Consider the following 19259-nt stretch of genomic DNA (forward strand, 5'->3'; position numbering starts at 1 on the left):
TAAATTCGATTCATCTCATGAAATCAACACACAAAAGGACAATCAACCTGTTATCAGATGTGATATTCAACTAATTGATATAAAACCTGAATGAGAAGTGATATCAAATCTATCAACAAATATATCCCATACAAATGTGTTACCCCTAAGCTAATCAAGAATCAACCTACATCATACATTCACAACCTACATGAATACAATCACACTTATAAGACCCCAAACAGTTAAAACAAGATATCATTTCATTCATTTCTATTTAACAAATATATTACTATTATTTGTCCAATATTAACTTTACTTTAGTATTAGGTAGCACGTGTAGAAACAGATCCAAATAAGGGCGCGTGAAGAAACTAAAGATACTGCCTCGTGCCAAGCACGTGACTCAGCACTAAAAAAAAGAAGAAAGGCCATCAATCTTTTGGCTTTCATCTTCACCACCCAAATATTTTTGCTCAAATATCTGTATACTCTCTCCGCCATTTTCACAAAATTCTTCATTTCTTAAAAACCCTAACTTACCTTTTGGCTACGGATGACGACGTCGTTTGGAGCAGCGATCAATATCGCCGCCGTCGATGACCCCAACCCGAAGCTACAAATTCAGAGGTTCAATGGATTGAAAAGCACCTCTAATTCGATTTTGCTTAGCAGACGTATCCATCGCTCATTTTCTCATTCCAATTCTACTTCTATTGTCCGTGCTGTATCTACGGTATAAATATGTAATTTTTGTTTGTTTTTTTTTGAAATATTTTTGTTCCGGCTCGATATTGCGCATTGATTAATCCCGCCGATTTGATATGTAAAATCATTTTTTTTTAGTCTCCGTCGCATTTTTCATTCTGATGTTATAAAACAATTTTATGGAAATGTTATTTTGTTATTGTTGTGTGGTTCGAATTGATTGAACTGCAGATGTGGGTTTCTCTTTTGGTGAATTTATTTCAATTATCTTACGTATATGCAATTCATTTTTTTAAAACAAAAAAATGTTTCCTTTGTTTTGTTTATCCAAAGTAAATTTGCCTATTGTCCATGTCAATTAGCCGCCTTTTGCTAATTTTTTGTTCTGCGTGGATTTATTTTGATTTTTTTTCTTGTGCGTTATTCATTTCTCTTGGTGGTGGCGCTGCTAGATTAATAATCGGTTACTTCTCTGAAGTAAGAGATGAAATTCCCTGTATCTAGAATTATGCTTGATTGAATTTTCTGTGTGGATTCTATGTTTTGTGTTGCTTCAAGTGATGCTTGGTAGTTATTGTGAGATGCGTTACTACTGCGATTTATGTCTCTGTTGGGCCTCATAGTTAGGAGGAATTCTGTCATTTTCCATTATACTGTGTGGGTGATAGAGCTTTGTAAAATGTGATGTATCTGTTGATCTTTTGCAGCCAGCGAAGCCAGCTGCGGTGGAGCCCAAGCGTAGTAAGGTTGAAATCTTCAAAGAACAGAGTAACTTCATAAGATATCCTCTAAATGAGGAGATTCTTAATGATGCCCCAAACATCAATGAGGCTGCAACACAATTGATTAAGTTTCATGGAAGCTATATGCAATACAACAGAGACGAGCGTGGATCAAGATCATACTCATTTATGCTTCGGACAAAGAACCCTGGTGGTGAAGTACCGAACAAACTCTACTTAGTCATGGATGATCTTGCTGACCAATTTGGGATTGGGACACTCCGTTTGACAACAAGACAGACCTTTCAGCTGCATGGGGTCTTGAAGAAAGACCTAAAGACAGTAATGAGTACAATCATCCACAACATGGGTTCAACTCTTGGTGCATGTGGTGACCTCAACAGGAACGTTCTGGCTCCAGCTGCCCCATTTGCAAAAAAAGATTATGTTTTTGCTAAACAAACAGCTGACAACATTGCAGCACTTTTAACTCCCCAGTCTGGATTTTACTATGACGTTTGGGTGGATGGGGAGAAATTTATGTCAGTAGAACCTCCTGAAGTTGTGAAAGCTCGGAATGATAACTCCCATGGAACGAACTTTCCTGACTCACCTGAACCCATTTATGGAACTCAGTTCTTGCCAAGAAAGTTCAAAATCGCAGTTACTGTGCCAAGTGATAACTCGGTGGACATTTTCACGAATGACATAGGTGTTGTTGTTGTATCTGATGAGGATGGAGAACCTCAGGGATTCAATATATATGTAAGAAGGAAATATAGAGATTCTCGTCTTACTACTTTTGCTTTCTATAAGGACTAGTAAAATCCTCTACTTCATTTGCAGGTAGGTGGTGGTATGGGACGAACTCATAGGATGGAAACTACTTTTCCTCGTCTGGCTGAGCCATTAGGTTATGTTCCTAAAGCGGATATACTTTATGCAGTTAAAGCTATTGTTGTTACTCAGAGAGAGAATGGGAGAAGAGATGATCGCAGATATAGCAGATTGAAATATTTACTCAGTTCATGGGGGATTGAGAAGTTCCGATCTGTCACTGAACAATATTACGGAAAGAAGTTTGAACCCTGCCGTGAATTGCCTCAATGGGAATTTAAAAGTTACTTGGGATGGCATGAACAGGTTAGTGTCTGTAGAAGGAATAAGTTCATCTCTGACAACGAGTTCTGTTGAAGAGCCAATTCTGATTCTTAACAGTGATATGCTTTATTAATCTTTTCATTCCCATTAAACTAACTTTCTGAGATTTTCCCATGTCTTCAAATAATTCTGTCAGGGAGACGGTAGTTTGTTTTGTGGTCTACATGTTGACAATGGTCGTGTAAAAGGAGAGATGAAGAAGGCACTCAGGGAAGTTATTGAGAAGTATAATCTGAATGTGCGTCTCACACCCAACCAAAATATTATCTTGAGCAATATTCGGCAATCTTGGAAGCGCTCCATCACCACAGTCCTTGCACAGGGTGGTTTGCTGGTAAGGCTAAGTGTTCAATTGATCCTTATATGCTTTCCATGAATAAGTTGTTGAGCTTTCTCAATAAGTAGAAAAAGGTTATGCAGAGCCGTGTCTTTGGAGGTGGTCATGAATATGGAATGCCATCATACACAAAAAATGCTCATTTAACTAAAGAAATGCTTATGTAATTTAATCAGTCTGAAAAAGTATAAACATGTTAACGTAATTATGTAACTAAAAATGTGCTTTCTGACAACTTAAGATGAAATCGTCACACACTCCTGGCGTCGTGCTTCGAGTCTCACTGCCACCGATCATCATTTTTCTTCCATGTGCTTGGCCCATTAATAAGAATCAAGCTACACACGAGGGTGCATGTTGCACACATAATTAACTTAGAAGTGTGTCTCTAACTAACAACTTGAGCTTTTAAATGGTGGTCACACACTTCAACACATGTTAACGCAGTGGCGTAGCTATAGCCACCCCAGGGTGTCCAACTAAACACCCTTTGTCAAAAAATTAAGTTGTATATATATGTCAAATTCTACATTTAAAGGATATATATTTTAAGTTGGACACCCTTAACAAAAAGTATGCCTTTAGAGTAGTGGTAACGAGTGTCCATTTGAATGGAGTTCTGTGTTACTACTCCCTCCGTCTCCAATAACATGGTCGGTCTGGAGGATGACGTTCAATTGAACGTTATAACCTTGACGGTAGACTGACAACTTTTTTGAGGTACAGATCCTGCAGAAAATTTGCCAACTTTGTACTTGCAGGTTTGTCACTTCATATATATATATATATATGCGAGTTTTGAAAATTTGAGCTGCTTGTTTCTTAACGTGAGTGAAGTGGTATTTATGTTTTATAGGGTGGCCTAGGTGAACCATGAAACTGATGTGAATTTCCTCTAATTTTCTTGATAGTCCTTGCGTAAAATGTAGGGAATAGGAAGTTGCTAACTTCTCCTGATTGTACGATATAATCTGTCCTATAGTTTGTGTTTAGCATTTCATCATGGTATTCCACTTTAGTAATCATGATCATTTTTCATTGAAAAGCAACCTAGGTTTGTCGATCCTCTCAATCTAACAGCAATGGCGTGCCCAGCTTTTCCACTTTGTCCTCTAGCAATCACTGAAGCTGAGCGTGGAATACCTGACATCCTCAAGCGTGTTAGAGCTATGTTTGACAAGGTATGAAGTATTTAAATCATCTGTTGTTCTGTCGGTTTGTGGTGCACATTGAATGAATTGGCCTTGGTGGTTCCAGGTTGGTCTGAGGTTCTATGAATCCGTTGTTATAAGGGTAACAGGTTGTCCCAATGGATGTGCTCGACCATACATGGCTGAACTTGGATTGGTTGGAGATGGTCCAAACAGCTATCAGGTAGTTGAATTTTTGAGGTCTATTGACTTGTTTCTGTAGTGTTCCATATTTATATAATGTGGGATCTAGTGAATCTAATTGTGTTGTTTTTCTTAGATCTGGCTCGGTGGAACTCCCAATCAAACTGTATTGGCAAGAACTTTCAAGGATAAGGTTAAGGTTCAGGATCTTGAAAAAGTTCTGGAGCCTTTATTTTTCCATTGGAAAAGAAAGCGACAATCTAAAGAATCGTTTGGGGAGTTCTCAAACCGCTTGGTAAGGAACAGTTCTTGTGGTAGTTAAACATTGTATTTTTCAAGAGCAAATCAAGTTTGAAACTGAAGACACCCATCCATTTCTGTTTCATTCTGGAATTCTGCGAATGAGGAACCTGAGTTTTGTTTTGTAATTTTCTTACAGGGATTTGAGAAACTAGGGGACTTGGTTGAGAAATGGGATGGCATCCCTGAGTCATCATCTCGTTATAACTTAAAGCTATTTGCTGATAAAGAGACGTATCAAGCCATGGATGCACTTGCAAGAATACAAAACAAGAATGCCCATCAATTGGCGATTGATGTAATTCGCAATTATGTTGCTTCCCAGCAAAATGGGAAAAGCATGGACTGACCAAGTCATCTTTTGTGTTGCAAAACAGTAAAGATAATGGCAAGGAGATTTAACTGGTGACTACGTCTTCGTCTTGAAATTGCTTGGCTGAAACAAGTGGAGAATTTTGACACAATGTTGTGCAAGCTTTTATAGTACTTCACTCGTAGAGCTGACAGTACACTGCATTTTTCCTTTCTATTTTTCGTTGTTCATTTCCCAGTTCCTTTTCATGAGCAAACAAAATCTGATAATGGCCTGTATCTTATTTTCTTTCAAATTAGTTTTTGAAAGGGTGCCTTTTTGCAGTACCTGTCCCAATCCATTTTTACATTACGACATTTTTCTTTAGTTGTGTTGGAGCTGTTACTCTCGTGGTATCAAGGATGAAAAAGTAGTGGTATCGTGAATAGAACAACGGGGCAGTCACGTAAATTGTTTGGGCCGTGAACCCAATCAGTTGTAAATAATTTGGATTGAGTCTAATTAATGAATCTAATTTGTATAGTTTTCCCTAGATTTCCTATTGTTATGTTAGTTTCCTTTTAACTGTATTCCTAATTACTGAAAATTAGAAGAGACATTACATTAATTAAACAAGAGTACAAACTAACTAGGTAATTTATCTACACTTTGCGCGGTTTAGTTACTGGTTAGAGTTATGCAGGGTTTAGTTATGCAAGTATTAATTATACATGGTTTAATTATGCATGGTTTAATTATGCATGGTTTAGTTATGTTGAATTTAATTATGCGGGTATTAGCTATGTGAATATTAGTTATGTAAGTATTATTTAGTTACAATACAGTAACTAAATTGAATATTAAATTTGTTGTAAATTATTAATATATATCTAATATAATGTGGCTATTAAATAATATATTATGCTAATATTTGATTAGCATGTGTATCGTTAAAAATATACAATTAATTTTTAATATAAAAAAATATTTATATTTGCATAATCAATAAAAACTGTTAGTATAAAAATAAATGAAAAAAATATCTAAATAAAACCAACACATGTAGATAGGAAACAGTAAAGTTTCCAATTAAAAAAATAAAAGATATAAAAGTGATCTATATATAAAAAGAAATAAAAAATAACAAACATATATATAAGAAAGTAGTAAAATTTCCAATTAAAAAAAATAAAAAAAAATTAATATGATAAATATGTAATTTATCATTTTAATACATGTATAACTAATACTCACATAACTTATCCCACCTTTTAACCTGTATAACTTTATACATAGATTTTCTCATAAGTTACGTTGCTATTAATTATGTAGGAGTACAAAAATACAATCAAACATGGTAAAAAGTTATGTTAACTTTTATACCTAATACGAAACTTCTATCAAACATATTAAAAGTGATGCAACTTTTATACACGAATAAGATGTCTATTATACAATAACCAAACGACCCCTAAATGATTTGACATTATCACATTCACATACCTCAAAAATTGTAAATCTATAGTGAATGATTAATATCTTTTACACAATTTATCATAATATATGTTTTGATTATATAATTTTCTTTGTTAAAATTGAGTGATGCTTCTATGTAGCAATTAAAGAGTAGGATATTTTTATTAATTATGTTAGGAAACTTGATCCATAATTTTTCATTTAAAAATCGTCTCAGCCTTCTATAATTTGGAAATAAAAATATTCATTTTTTTAATTAAAAAAAAAGAAGAAGTGCCCTTTAATTAGAGCTGACTTTGGTCATTTATAATTTTTTTAATTAAATATGAAAAGTAGCATATTAAAATGTGTACAAGAGTTTAAATAGAAAACTTCCAGTATTAGGTGGATTTTGAACTTTTGAGTATTATTTTTGGAATTTCAAAATACAAACAAATTATAATGTCCAGTGTATAAGACAAAACACGTTCTTTATTTCTAGCTAATCATTTGTATTTTGTAGTTTCTTTTAACATCAACATTGACTTTTAATAGTTTGTTTATGAATATTCAACTATTAAAGTTTTAAATATTATAAATTCAGAAGATTAGAAAATTAATTAAGTACTTCAAACGGTCAATTTGAGAGTAATTAAATTAACATTGTTTAGATTACGTAATTATTGGAACTTGTGGTTCATCACCAAATCAAATGTAGATTTTTCCTAATTGTTATAATTATATTGTAAAAATCTTCACAACGGTAAAATCGTGAATAAGTCAATAACTTAAAATTAACTTGGATTAATTAACAATATTTCAATTCAAATTCTCGAATACAGGGTACTAATTAATTTAATTTCATATTGTAAGGTACATTTTTAATGTGCTAATTAATTTATAAATTATATATTGCAGTTGTACATAAGATTCCAACATTGGATTACACTCAATGTTTTCCATTTGAATTTGTCAAAAAATACAGTAGGAAAATAATATAATCATGGTGCACATGAAGAAATTAAATTTCAAATTTGAAAGATGAAAATAGACGATAATGTTCTTTTAAAGGAGACTATAAATTTAGTCATGATTATTTACTTATAAAAGTCTTGAATTTATTGTTTACGCGATCACTCAATTATTGAGAATTATTTATTAAAGTTATTTTATTTACAATAAGAAAATCGCTCAATTTTGATTATATCATAATCATCCTATTAAATTTCCATCAACAAAATATTACATGATTTTTTTTTAGTTCATTCAATATTTTTTTTTGTCAATGCACGTGACATTAATAGTTTATAGCTTATAGAATATCTGCGGAATAAAATTTTAAATAAAAAAAAAACAGAATCAAGTTTACATATTTGAAAATATTCAAATTAATTAATGTTTATCAAGATCTACAAGTTGCTCATCATGCTTTCTTATGTTTATGTATAATATAATTTAAAGCAAAAGTATAAAAGTAAAAAGTATAATAATATACTCAATATAATTAGGTTTGAGTGAGATAATAAAGCTATTTTCTGTAAATCTTCAATTTAAAAAATCTTTGTGATAATATCTTTTTTAAGAAATAAAAAGTTATGTAAAAATACGTTAAAAAGTGCTACCAATAAAAAATAAAAATATCTAAAGTAAAAAAACAATGTTAATATTTAACGATTAATAAAATCACACAATAAAATGATATTGACATAACAATAATATTGATAAAAAAAATAAATTTTACATATTTAAAACCTCACTCTACTGCTAAAAAGTAAAAATTCTTAATCTTTCATATCCTTACATCTATCGTTATATATTTTCATATCTATTGTTATATCCTCGATAATAAAAAAAATTAATATATTAAATATATTGAACCTACAAAGAATTTTTATTTCATTTTTCTAGAAAATGTTGGGTTTTACCAAAATAAATGTGAAAAACAAGAGAATCACAGCACATATAAATGCATGCATGCAAAATGTAAAGTAATAAAGAATTAAATGGTTGAGCCTATTTTTGTGCTGTTTTCATGCACTTGAATTTCTTAACAAATACGCAATAAATGACAAAGTGACAAAAAAATAGTATATTTATATTTTGTTCAATTCAATCTCCTTTCATGTCAAACAATTCAAATTAATTTTTTGACAAATATGAATTTTGAATTCCTATATCAGCCAATACATATATTTTTTATTAACACATGTATATGTAATATTTCAAAATATAAATTATTATAGACATATAAGTAATCTTAAAAGTATACTTCAGCGTATATAAATATTAATAAAGAATGTTAAAGATTTTACTGATATTCGTTAATTATTATTAAATACAATATTATTTTAGATTTTTTGAACATTTATAAAGAGTGATAATTGTCACAACAAAAATATTTAACGATTTAATTTACTGTCATGAATTAATTATTATTTAAAGTCAATTTTTAGTGTATTGTGATAACATCAAAAATATTATTTGCATTATCTGTATGTTCAAAATATAATTATAAGTAATTGTATATTATGTGGTCATATTTATGCTTTAAAGAGAATTATATAATTTTTTTAAAAGAAAAACAAAATTGAGACACAATAATCTAGCGCATTTAATTTACCCATTGACTACCATAACATATATACACAACTTAACCGGCACGGACCAAATTAATTAATTTATTTTTTAAAATTTCTTAAAGATAGTAGTCTCATATAACTTCATTTCAAAATTCCATTTTATTTCTTAAAAGATCAACCTAAATTATCGTGAAATGGATAGAATTTCTTCAAACTTTAATCGAATATATTAGGTTTCAACATTTGAAAATGAAAAAAAAAAGATATGTTGAAAGTTTCTTTAGAAATCGATTTTAACAATGTAATGAATTTATATTTAATCAAATCTCAATATATGTATCAAATATCACAGTCTCATATATTAATATAAACAACATAAAAGATCAACATAAATTATCGTACAATGATTGAGATATCTCCAACCTCAATCAAATGTTTCATATTCGAGCAATAGAAAATCAAAAAGAATCTATGAAAGTGCATCTAGAAATAAGTTTTAACAATACAGTAAGTAATACACTGATTCAAATTTGGTCAAATCATAGATGTTCTTTGATAAATATAAAATAAAGTAAAATGAATAATCCCCTGAATGCCTGAATTTCAATCGTCAACTTCCTTCTTTATTAATATTTGCTTCAGACACGTCAATCAGCAGCGTTGGACCTATTTCGTTGACATGTTTTAATTGTCGGTTTCCCACTTCTTCAACAGTTTGAAATCCCTCCAACCTTAATTGAATATTTCAAATTTAAGCATTTGAAAAATATATGCCTTTAAAATAAATTTTAATCGTAAATAAATTTAAATTTAATCAAATCAAAATACATGTATCAACCTTGGTTTGAAAAATATAAAATAAAGCAAAATGAAAGTAAAGAGTAATAAATAATTAGAGTCACGCTGAGAAGCTGAGGACACAACATCTTGAAACGTGTGATTTTGTTCTGCTTTTTCTTGGACTTTGGCTCCTTTTTTTAAAAAATTAATTAATTAATTAACTACTTGTATTTAATTTCCTTCATGAGGCATCAATGTCTTTTTATTAATTATTATTATTATTATTGAAAAAAAAACTCTCTTTTGATATGTCAACTGCGGTGAAGATCTGCCAATTGCAACTTTGATTAGTGTTTTTCACAAAAAAGAACCTTCCACAAACCAATAATTAAACAGTTTAATTATGATTAAAAATAAATAATCATGGTTAGACAAGAGGCCAATATATTTGACCATCACCAATATCAGTTTGTGCTAGACAATCTACATTATACTAGGTATATTTTATCATAATGTGTTTTAATTTTTGATTAGATATAAAATTTAATAACTTAAAGAAGAAAATTAAATTTTATTATTTAAATTAAGAATATGTATAATATTATCAGATTATCCGTTTTTCCATCAAAAGTATTTGAGTTATTATTTAGGCCAAATACATAAACAAATTTCTAAACTTGTTTGGTTTTTCTTCTCATGTATCTCAACTACGCATTTTTCAATTGAATTATTGAACCACTCATAATTTGTTTCTTTTAAACACTGTTGGTTGCTTTTGATCAGCTTTTCTATTGTAAATGTCTTCAATTGTGTTCGAATTGTAATAATTTTGATTGAAGGAATGAAGACAAACCGTGTTAGTCTCATTTGTTTTCTAATGTGTTCAAATGACTTAAGTAAAACACAATTATTCTCAAACATTTTCACTATCAATTGGACTAATGATTTGTGGAACAACATATGTATCCTCTATCAATACTCCTCACAAATCTGGTTCCACATCAGACAACGATTTTTGTTTAAACGGAATAAACTATGGGGGTTCAATGATTCAATAGGAAAATAACGTAGTTGAGGTACCTGAGGGAAAAAACCCAACAAGTTTAAGGATCTGCTTATGTATTTGATCTATTATTTGTGAATGTTTTTCAACTCAGTAATTGCTAGCTTCTTTAAATTGTGATATATCTCAATAGTTAATGAAAAGAAAAAACGAGAGAAGAAATATTATTTGTCAACAAACCCTATAATGTCACGAGGCAGAGAGCCTTTCGATAAACCCTGCACCCACTGAAAGTGCTACCCTCTTTTGCTGCATGTTGATTCAGATTCATGTACGTCACATAAAATTAGAAAATGCTACAGATTTTTTTCTCATCCTCAAAATTTGTAAGTGAGACTATATAGATTTTCTTTTACTAAATATAAAAAAGAAATATTCAAATTTTTTATAAAATTGAAGATTACTCCGTTTTAATTTTATTTGACTCTTATATATCATAAGTAAACATTTCATTTTACTTTTCCATTTTAACAAATTAAGATATTCTTTTTTTTAATCATATTTACCTTACTTCATAAAGTACTAATAATCTAATAATCCAAGTTAGAGTTTTAAAGTATCATTAATAAAATTTTCTTAATATATTTATCAAGTCGATAAATGTCAAGTGATAGATCAACATATTGATGTCAAGTAATATAAAACGGAGTAAAATTGAATGTCCATGTATATGACACGTTGGCAACTTCACATATGTTTGTCATTTGTTAATCATTATAGATTTAGGTTTCATTAATCCAAAGAATTTATTATAAAGTGATGAATAGAACCTCATAGGTTGGTTGAGGGGACCAATTGAGACACAAGATCAGTGACACAAGGTTTGGTCATATAGCAAAAGAACAGTCTGTGAAGGGTAACTTACATTAACTCACTAAATTTCAACATTCTTGGATTTCCCCAAAAAAACATGTAGAAGTATCAATTGGAATTTAAACTAAAATCTTCACACTTCAATTTCAAAAAAATATATTTCTTTTTATTCTCACCTTCATGAGGTTGTAAATCCTTGATAATTTGAAGGTGACAAGTGAACAATATAAATGTGTTAAATTCTTTGCAAAATGACTATAATGGATAAGTAGGGGCTTATCCATTATAATTGATAGGAATCGCAAAATGACTATAATGGTTAAGTAGGGGCTTATCCATTATAATGGATAACCATGGGCTTGTTGCCAAACTCTTCGAACTTTTAATTTAAAATTAAAGTAGGTTGCGACTGTTGTATTTTAGTTGATCGGAGGAAGTGGTAGCTTCGTGCTTCACTCTAACGCTTGCTTTCTTATATTCTTAGAGCTTTTTTCGCAAGGTTCAAAAATTTCCCAAAAAGTCTAATCCAACAGAATTTTCGTATTAAGTGTAGCTGATATGCGCCTACAGCTAGCCGATCATATCGTTCGATAAAAAGATCTATATGCATAGAGAGATCCACCCTAGATATACAGATAGAATAAATGTTTATAGTTAGACATATATTCTATGAATTTTTCGTTTTTGGGCTGAAAAAGCTCGTCGATCCAAATGAATCATTCTTTCGGTCTCTCTTCGCTCCTCATCTCAAAATTGACCCACGACACAACATCCATTCGCTTCGCACGCGGAAAGACAATGAAGTTTAGTTCACGAGATCGTAGCGCAACGGAGTGGAGCAGCCGCGACACTTCCTTAACAGATCTCGCTAGTGACCACCTAAACAGTAGGTAGGCGGCGAATGTGTGACATTTGGAGTTGTCGTTCGTGCACCCGTCCACAATGGAAGAATGAGTGATTTATTCCCCTGCGAATCATGGCCTTACCACTTGGTCCCTAATGGCCAGCGGAAATTCGATATAATAACTCAGGTTCGTTTGCACTGCACATTCCCGTTGGACTGGACAAATGTTAGTTGTCGGAAGTATAGTTTTGATAATGACTTCAATTCGACAGTTTAGACTCAACTCCTCGCTTTACCTCAGCGGACCTAAATGTCGGGCGTTCACAAGTCAATTTGAGTCAATTATTAATCAAAATTAAAAATCACATCAATTTAATTGATTATTGAATTATCAAAATCAAACCAAACTTGCTATAATGTATAAAATATATAAATATAATTTATTCATCCTAGTATAATTGATTATTGAATTATCAAAATCAAACCAAACCAGCTATAATATATAAAATATATAAATATAATTTATTCATCATAAATACTCATATACATAAAACCAATAAGATAAATATTCTCTCATACATTTTTGCTTTCATAAATAAATATTAAATAATTTTTGATGAATATATGATATTTAAAATTCTTTATAAAAATAATATATTATATATGTATAATAATATATATATAAGCGGTTCAGTTCGATTCGATTATTTCTTAATTTTTAAAACAAAATCAGATATTATGGGTTCTTAAAACTCTAAAACTAAACCCAAAATAAAATCTATTTGGTTCGATTTAGATCGATTTTTTATCCAAACCGTGAAACCCCCCTCCCCCAAAATAAGTATGACTTCATGAAGCATAAGGGTAATTATGTCATTTTCGAAACACCACTCACTCTATATATAAATGTTATAAATATATTCACTTCCTCTAGTGATTATAGTCTCTACCCGTTAAATTCAAAATTGTTGCACCAAAACAAATACAATAAAAAAATATAGAAAATGTCATCAACAAGAAAACCCAAATGGCACCCAACACCTCCACCACCACCAAGCCCTAAAATCCTCCATTTTCCCCGGAGAACTCGCCGGAAAAACCCCAGAAATACGAAAAAGAAACAACTCTATCCAATGGAGAAGAAATATGACTATTACAAAGGGAGATTAGAATGTTTATTTGATCAAGAAAGACACTTTCATGGAAGTTCTTCCTCTCTTAATCCCATTCTTCTCATCAACACTTCAACTTCTTCTTCTTCTTCGTCTTCGGCTCAGAGGAGAGAAAGAGTCGAAGAACAAGAACAAGAAGGTGCTGTCAATGGCGGTGGTGATGCCGGAGACAGGTTTGTTAAATCAATTTCTTATTAAAAAAATCTTAGTAGCTCAGTCGATTGAATGAAGGAAAAATGTAGCTTAAAGTTATGATTTTTACAGTTTCCTAAAAAGTGGGACTGAATTTTTTAGCTTTAAATTTGTTTTTCAAGAAAACCCTTTATTCACATGGATATATTAATACATTTTTTATGAACCAAGTTTGATATTTTAACATAAAGTTTCAATTTTTTAGAGTTTCCTAAAAAGTGGGGCTGACAAATCTTTGTTGAATTAATTCAAAATTGATTCTTGAACCAAGTTTATGTTTTGTGATGAAAGGGAGGAGGAGAAATGGAGGTTTCAAGCAGATATGTTAAGAGCAGAGTGTAATTTTTTAAGGATGGAAAGACAATTTGCTTTGAAGAAATTGGAAAGGAATAGAATTCAGATGGAGAAGACTCTTAGATCAGCTGTTCACACTCTCATTGCTGTGAGTATTATAGTTTCTTGTTATTCGATTTCGATTATCGTTAGTATTTTTTTGCGCTTCAATTATCATATTTATCATCATTGCTGTTCTTTCCTATGTATGTTATGTATTGATCTTCGGTTTGTTGTTATTGCTTTCATTTTTATATTTTCAAAATATTTGATTTATCAAAAATAGTATCTCTATATGTATAAGGTACAGATAAGTTTTATGTATACTCAATCATTTTCAGAATTAGGATCTGTTTGAACGGGCTTAATAAAAGTAGCTTTAAAAAAGTACTTTTCAAAATGCTGAAACTTATTTTTAAAATAAGCAGTTATGCGTTTGGATAAAAGTGCTGAAGTTATTATGCCAAACGTGAAAAGGGAAAAATGGAAGAAAGAGATGTTAGGGTTATATGAGAAATTTGGAGATTGTATAAAAATATTAAGGCCAAAAAAATAAAAATGTGGTCAACTTAAAACAGCTTATAAGCTAAAAAAAAAAAAGCACCCCTACCCCAGCTTTTAACTTTTGACTTAAAATAAGTTTTTTTTTAACTTAAAATAAGTTATTTTGAGTATTGTCAAACAGTTAAATAAGTCAAAAATCAGCTTTTAAGTCAGTTTGATCAGCTTTTAAACTGAGCCAAACAGGCTCTTAACTTATGAGATTATACTGAAATATTATTATTTTTTCAAACTTAACTTATGAAATTATACCGAAATGTTATTGTTTTTAATGATAATACCAAACTGAATTCACTTATTATGAATATTTATCTATAATTATTTGTAATAATTCTTTTTATCTATTAATTAATGTATAAAACTTAATTGTCAAATGTAGAAAGAACAGAAAAACAGATTTTCAGTTTTTTCATGCAATCCCACTGTCCAATAAATGCCACCACTGTTCAAAATTTCTCTTTATACATATGAAATAGTATTTTTTTTTCTTTAATGTTCTTTGTTTTTTACTTGAAAATTAGTACTTTCTCTGTTCGGTATTATTGTCATGATTTTTATTTTTAGAGTTGAATTATAAAGATTTTGACTAACATTTTAAGATGAATTTTTTTATCATATTAATAATGTTAAAAATTGTAATTTATAGTACTTTTCATATAGTTTTAGGATATCTAAATTTTTTATTTAAAATATCGAATTAATGTGATCTAATTTACTTTTGAAAATTAGTCAAATTGACTTTCTATAACCGCAACATGACAAATAATTCCGGGCGGAGGGAGTAGAATTATTAAAAATGGAGGTGCTTTAGAATATTAAAAGTGAATTTTAGAAGTCCTTGATTTTTTATTATTTTTTCTTACTTTGGTGAAAGTTGAATGTTAAATCTTTTTGTTACTTGATTTTTGCAGGGCAAAAAGAAGATTTTTGAAGGGAAAAATGTGAATGCAGTATTGGAAGAAGAGATTGAAGATTTAGCAGAAAAACTTGAAGAGTTAAAGACAAGTTGTAAAAGTAAAGATGTTGAATTGAGACATTGTAGTAACTTTGATAAAAAAGCATGTCATTTACAGAAAAGGCTAGAGAAGCTTGGAGGTTTAACAGATGAAAAAACTCTCAAGGAATTACAACAGCTAGCTCAATCAACAAATGAAATTGACAAAGAAACCAAGAATAATACTTCTGCTGATGTAAGTTTTGCCTTTTTCATTTTTTCTATTGATTAATGTTGCTATTGGTATTCTTTACTTGAGTCGATAGTCAATCGAAAACAACCTCTCATAGCAGTTATAAGTTAGGGGTAAGATTACATACATTCACCCTACTCAGACCCCATTTATACAATTTTACTAGATATATTGTTATATATAGTTATCAAAAAAAAAGATAGTCAATATAAAAAATATCTCGCGTTAACATAGTTTGGAAAAGGGTTTCACTCTAAGGAAGGAGTGTCATGTAGGCATACCTAATGTAAGCAAAAGTTGTAATCTTAAATAGAGGCTATAAAGTAAAGCCATTTATGCATGTTTATCAACTAAGTAATACCATATAGACTTTTTGTTGAGAAAAAAATAAGATAATTGGTTTTACTTTTTGGATGTTTGTGTGCATTAGTTAATTATAATTGAGAATGAACTATTTGAAAATTTCACCTTGGAATAAGGGTATCTTGTTATTCCACGTGGACTTTTTTTAAAAAGAAGTACAGTAATAAAAAATTTGAAAAAAGACAACAGGGGTGGTGGTGTTTTTTCATAAATAATTCAACTTTAGTACATTCTACAAATTTTCAATTATATATTCACAAAATTCAAGTAATCTTGACTACTTGTAGTTTTTGAAAAATGAAAAAAAAGACAATTTGACGCTCTAAGTTTTCTATGTAAGAGGTCCAGATAAGAGTCTCAACTACAAGATTCTACCGTACGTAGTTTTATCATGCATTTTTGTAAGGGATGTTTCTATCGCTCGAACTTATGACCTCCTAATCATTTGACAATAACTTTAACAGTTACGTCAAGGCTTTATACTTACAAAAATTGCAAAAAAAATGTTTGTAGGTGGAGTTGTTGAGGGAAAAAATGGAAGGACTATCAAAGGGTATGTTAGATAGAATGGAGGAGGAATATGGGGCAATACTTTCAAGCACAGCAAACAGTTCAGCTTCAACTTCCAAGAGAATTGACTCTATTACAGACCCTACATCATCTTTCTCTATAAGACAACAACCATCTCAGGTAAAGTCAGAACAGATAAAATGTTTTTATACATATAATAATTGTACTTCTTTGTCTGTACCTCAATATTAATTTAAAATCATGTACTACACTTACTATAATGAACTTATTGTGTTTACTACTTCAGTTTCAATTTGTTTGTCCTGTTTTGATTTGACATGAAGCTTAAGAAAATAATCAAAATGCCCTTAATCTTATGGTCTTAACCATACTATGTGAAAAAGTTGAAAGTAAATCTCCGAAAGGAGAGAGTATTTCTTGAGGATGTCTTGTAGTAAGATTTTGATGCTACTAATTAAGACCCTAGAGTTATTTCAAAATTTGTGTAACATAAGATAAAATCACCAAACAAGCACCACAAATCATCAAAATACAAGTAGTAGCTGCTCAACTGGTAATAGTTATTATCTTAGCTAGTCACGTTTTCTTTGTTGAAGAAAATTCAAATCAGAGGCGACTTTTTGAGATAATAACTATAAGTTGAGTGACCAGAAATTAACCCTATATTAGAAAATAGAGAGGAACCTGGAAATGTTGTGTTGCTAATTGTAGTTGTTCTAGATGTTGGATAGGACCTTGTAGTTGTTTGGCAGTTTTTATCTTACGCAGCAACTTGCTTGTAGTGTCAGGGTCGGATTGATATTTCTAGTGACTTACATTTTATGCTAAGTATAGCGATAGACGATGTGTTCTATCATAGTTATTGAACTTAGTTTTATGGCTTTGTTGTAACAGACCTGTAGTTCGATGATCAGTGAAATCAATCTAAAGAGAGTATTTTGCATAACATCTCAAGAATCATGCATTTGTAATATGGTGTACTTGTCTTTATCATATTATAGAGTTTTATTGCTAGTTTTGAACTGAAGAAGCAGTTTTTTCACCCTTGTTTTATGCAAACAGGACATGTTGCCACTCGAGGAGAACAAATGTTCAGGGCGTTGCAAGGTTATAGTTCGAAGGATTGTAGAACAAGTGAGAGCTGAAACTGAGCAATGGTCACAAATGCAGGAAATGCTGCAGCAAGTCAGAGGGGAGATGGAAGAACTTCAGGCTTCACGCGATTTCTGGGAAAACCGAGCCCTTAACTTTGCTCATGAAATCCAATCTTTACAGTCCTCCGTAAGAATCTGGTTCTTTGTTTACAATGACATGTTGAAGAAAGAAGTTTAGATTTGAAACAGTACACTATATCACTTCTTTAAAAGTATCTCATTTACTTTTCACTTGAGCCGAGGGTCGTTTGGAAACAGCCTCTCTACCTCCACGAGGTAGGGGTAAGGTCTACGTACACTTATTGCGATTTCACTTGATATATTGTTGTTGTTGTTGTTATCTCATTTAACTTGGATTTCATAGGTGGAAGAATGGAAAGACAAAGCACAAGCATTTGAAACCAAGGCAAAGGATATGCAGTATGAGTTAACTGCAGCGAAAGCCGAGCTAGAAAAATCAAGAACAAAGAGATCAACAGCACATGATCAGAGGGAGGTAACATCTACCCCGAATTCACCTCTGCTGTCATTAGCCAAGCAAATTGAGAAGGAAAAACGCGTGTTGGTTTGTCGGTTGAAAGAAGAAAATGTCAATCAAAAGTTGCAAAAACAAAGAGGTGTTGAAGTGATATCAACAAAAGATTTGCCTCCAGTTTCATTAGGGAAACAACTAGAGAAGGAAAAACGCATGTTTATGCATCGTCTAAAGGAAAATCGCGGAGCCAATGACACGAGTTGTAAACGAGAAGTTTCTCCTGTTGGGAGGAGAAAAGAACATTCTTGCAGCAAAGAATCAAGAGTACCAAAAAGGCCACCATTTAGAGATGTTGGAAATTCATCACCATTATTGGTAAGGCAAAATAGTAAAGCAATTTACCCTTTGCACAGCCCTTAAAGCTAAGTACTTGTCTCTGCTTTAAGTGAGAATTTGCTAGGTATTGACTGGTGCAAGAGCAAACAATTTTGGTAATAATAAAGGTATTTGCATTACTAATTTTGCTGCATAATTCGAAACTCGGTGAACAATGGGTCACATATCTCATGTTGCGCTCTTATAATTCAAGATCTCAAGCTTAGTACAGAGAAATGAAATCATAAGAAGCATTTTGGTTAAACCACACCTATGTTTAATAAAATATTCATCTGCGTTGGATTATCTAAGGAAAATATTATAATTTCATTTTGTATAATATTTTGGATAACTTGATCTTCTTTTTATTTTTTTATGATGAATATTAACTTATCGCTTGAATATTTTGAGGAGGAGGAAGAGCCAAATGTTTCTATAACAAAAATTAGAAATATATAAAGTAAAGTTTTATCTAATTTAAATTGACTAATAGTAGAAATTTTCTTGTATGATTTAAATACGATTATTTTTTTAATAATTGCTAATAAT

The 19259-nt window shown here is 30.9% G+C and overlaps 2 protein-coding genes across 2 annotated transcripts; both read left to right on the forward strand.

Annotated features, from left to right (window-relative positions):
- The first annotated feature begins 435 nt into the window (after positions 1 to 435).
- On the forward strand, positions 436 to 5030 carry LOC101055609 (sulfite reductase). The gene is given in 8 exon segments (NM_001279319.2): positions 436 to 715; positions 1395 to 2174; positions 2256 to 2552; positions 2707 to 2904; positions 3954 to 4088; positions 4165 to 4281; positions 4378 to 4536; positions 4681 to 5030. Coding segments are annotated over 8 exon segments (2076 nt in total). The 5' UTR covers positions 436 to 535; the 3' UTR covers positions 4891 to 5030.
- An 8264-nt stretch (positions 5031 to 13294) lies between these two features.
- On the forward strand, positions 13295 to 18854 carry LOC101260509 (golgin IMH1). The gene is made up of 6 exons (XM_004251316.5): positions 13295 to 13712; positions 14023 to 14173; positions 15537 to 15815; positions 16689 to 16865; positions 17769 to 17987; positions 18225 to 18854. Exons 1-6 carry the CDS (start codon positions 13372 to 13374, stop codon positions 18753 to 18755), a joined length of 1698 nt encoding a protein of 565 aa, XP_004251364.1. The 5' UTR covers positions 13295 to 13371; the 3' UTR covers positions 18756 to 18854.
- The last annotated feature ends 405 nt before the right edge of the window (positions 18855 to 19259 follow it).

This window comes from Solanum lycopersicum, chromosome 11, assembly GCF_036512215.1.
Source record: "Solanum lycopersicum chromosome 11, SLM_r2.1".
NCBI lineage: Eukaryota > Viridiplantae > Streptophyta > Magnoliopsida > Solanales > Solanaceae > Solanum > Solanum lycopersicum.

What these genes read in the sequence shown, in the direction of transcription:
- LOC101260509 (XM_004251316.5), top strand. Translation starts at nt 13,372, where the DNA reads ATGTCATCAACAAGAAAACCCAAATGGCACCCAACACCTCCACCACCA. An exon ending in AGAATAATACTTCTGCTGAT is followed by an intron (nt 15,816 to 16,688) that starts GTAAGTTTTGCC and finishes AAATGTTTGTAG; the next exon opens with GTGGAGTTGTTGAGGGAAAA. An exon ending in TAAGACAACAACCATCTCAG is followed by an intron (nt 16,866 to 17,768) that starts GTAAAGTCAGAA and finishes TTATGCAAACAG; the next exon opens with GACATGTTGCCACTCGAGGA.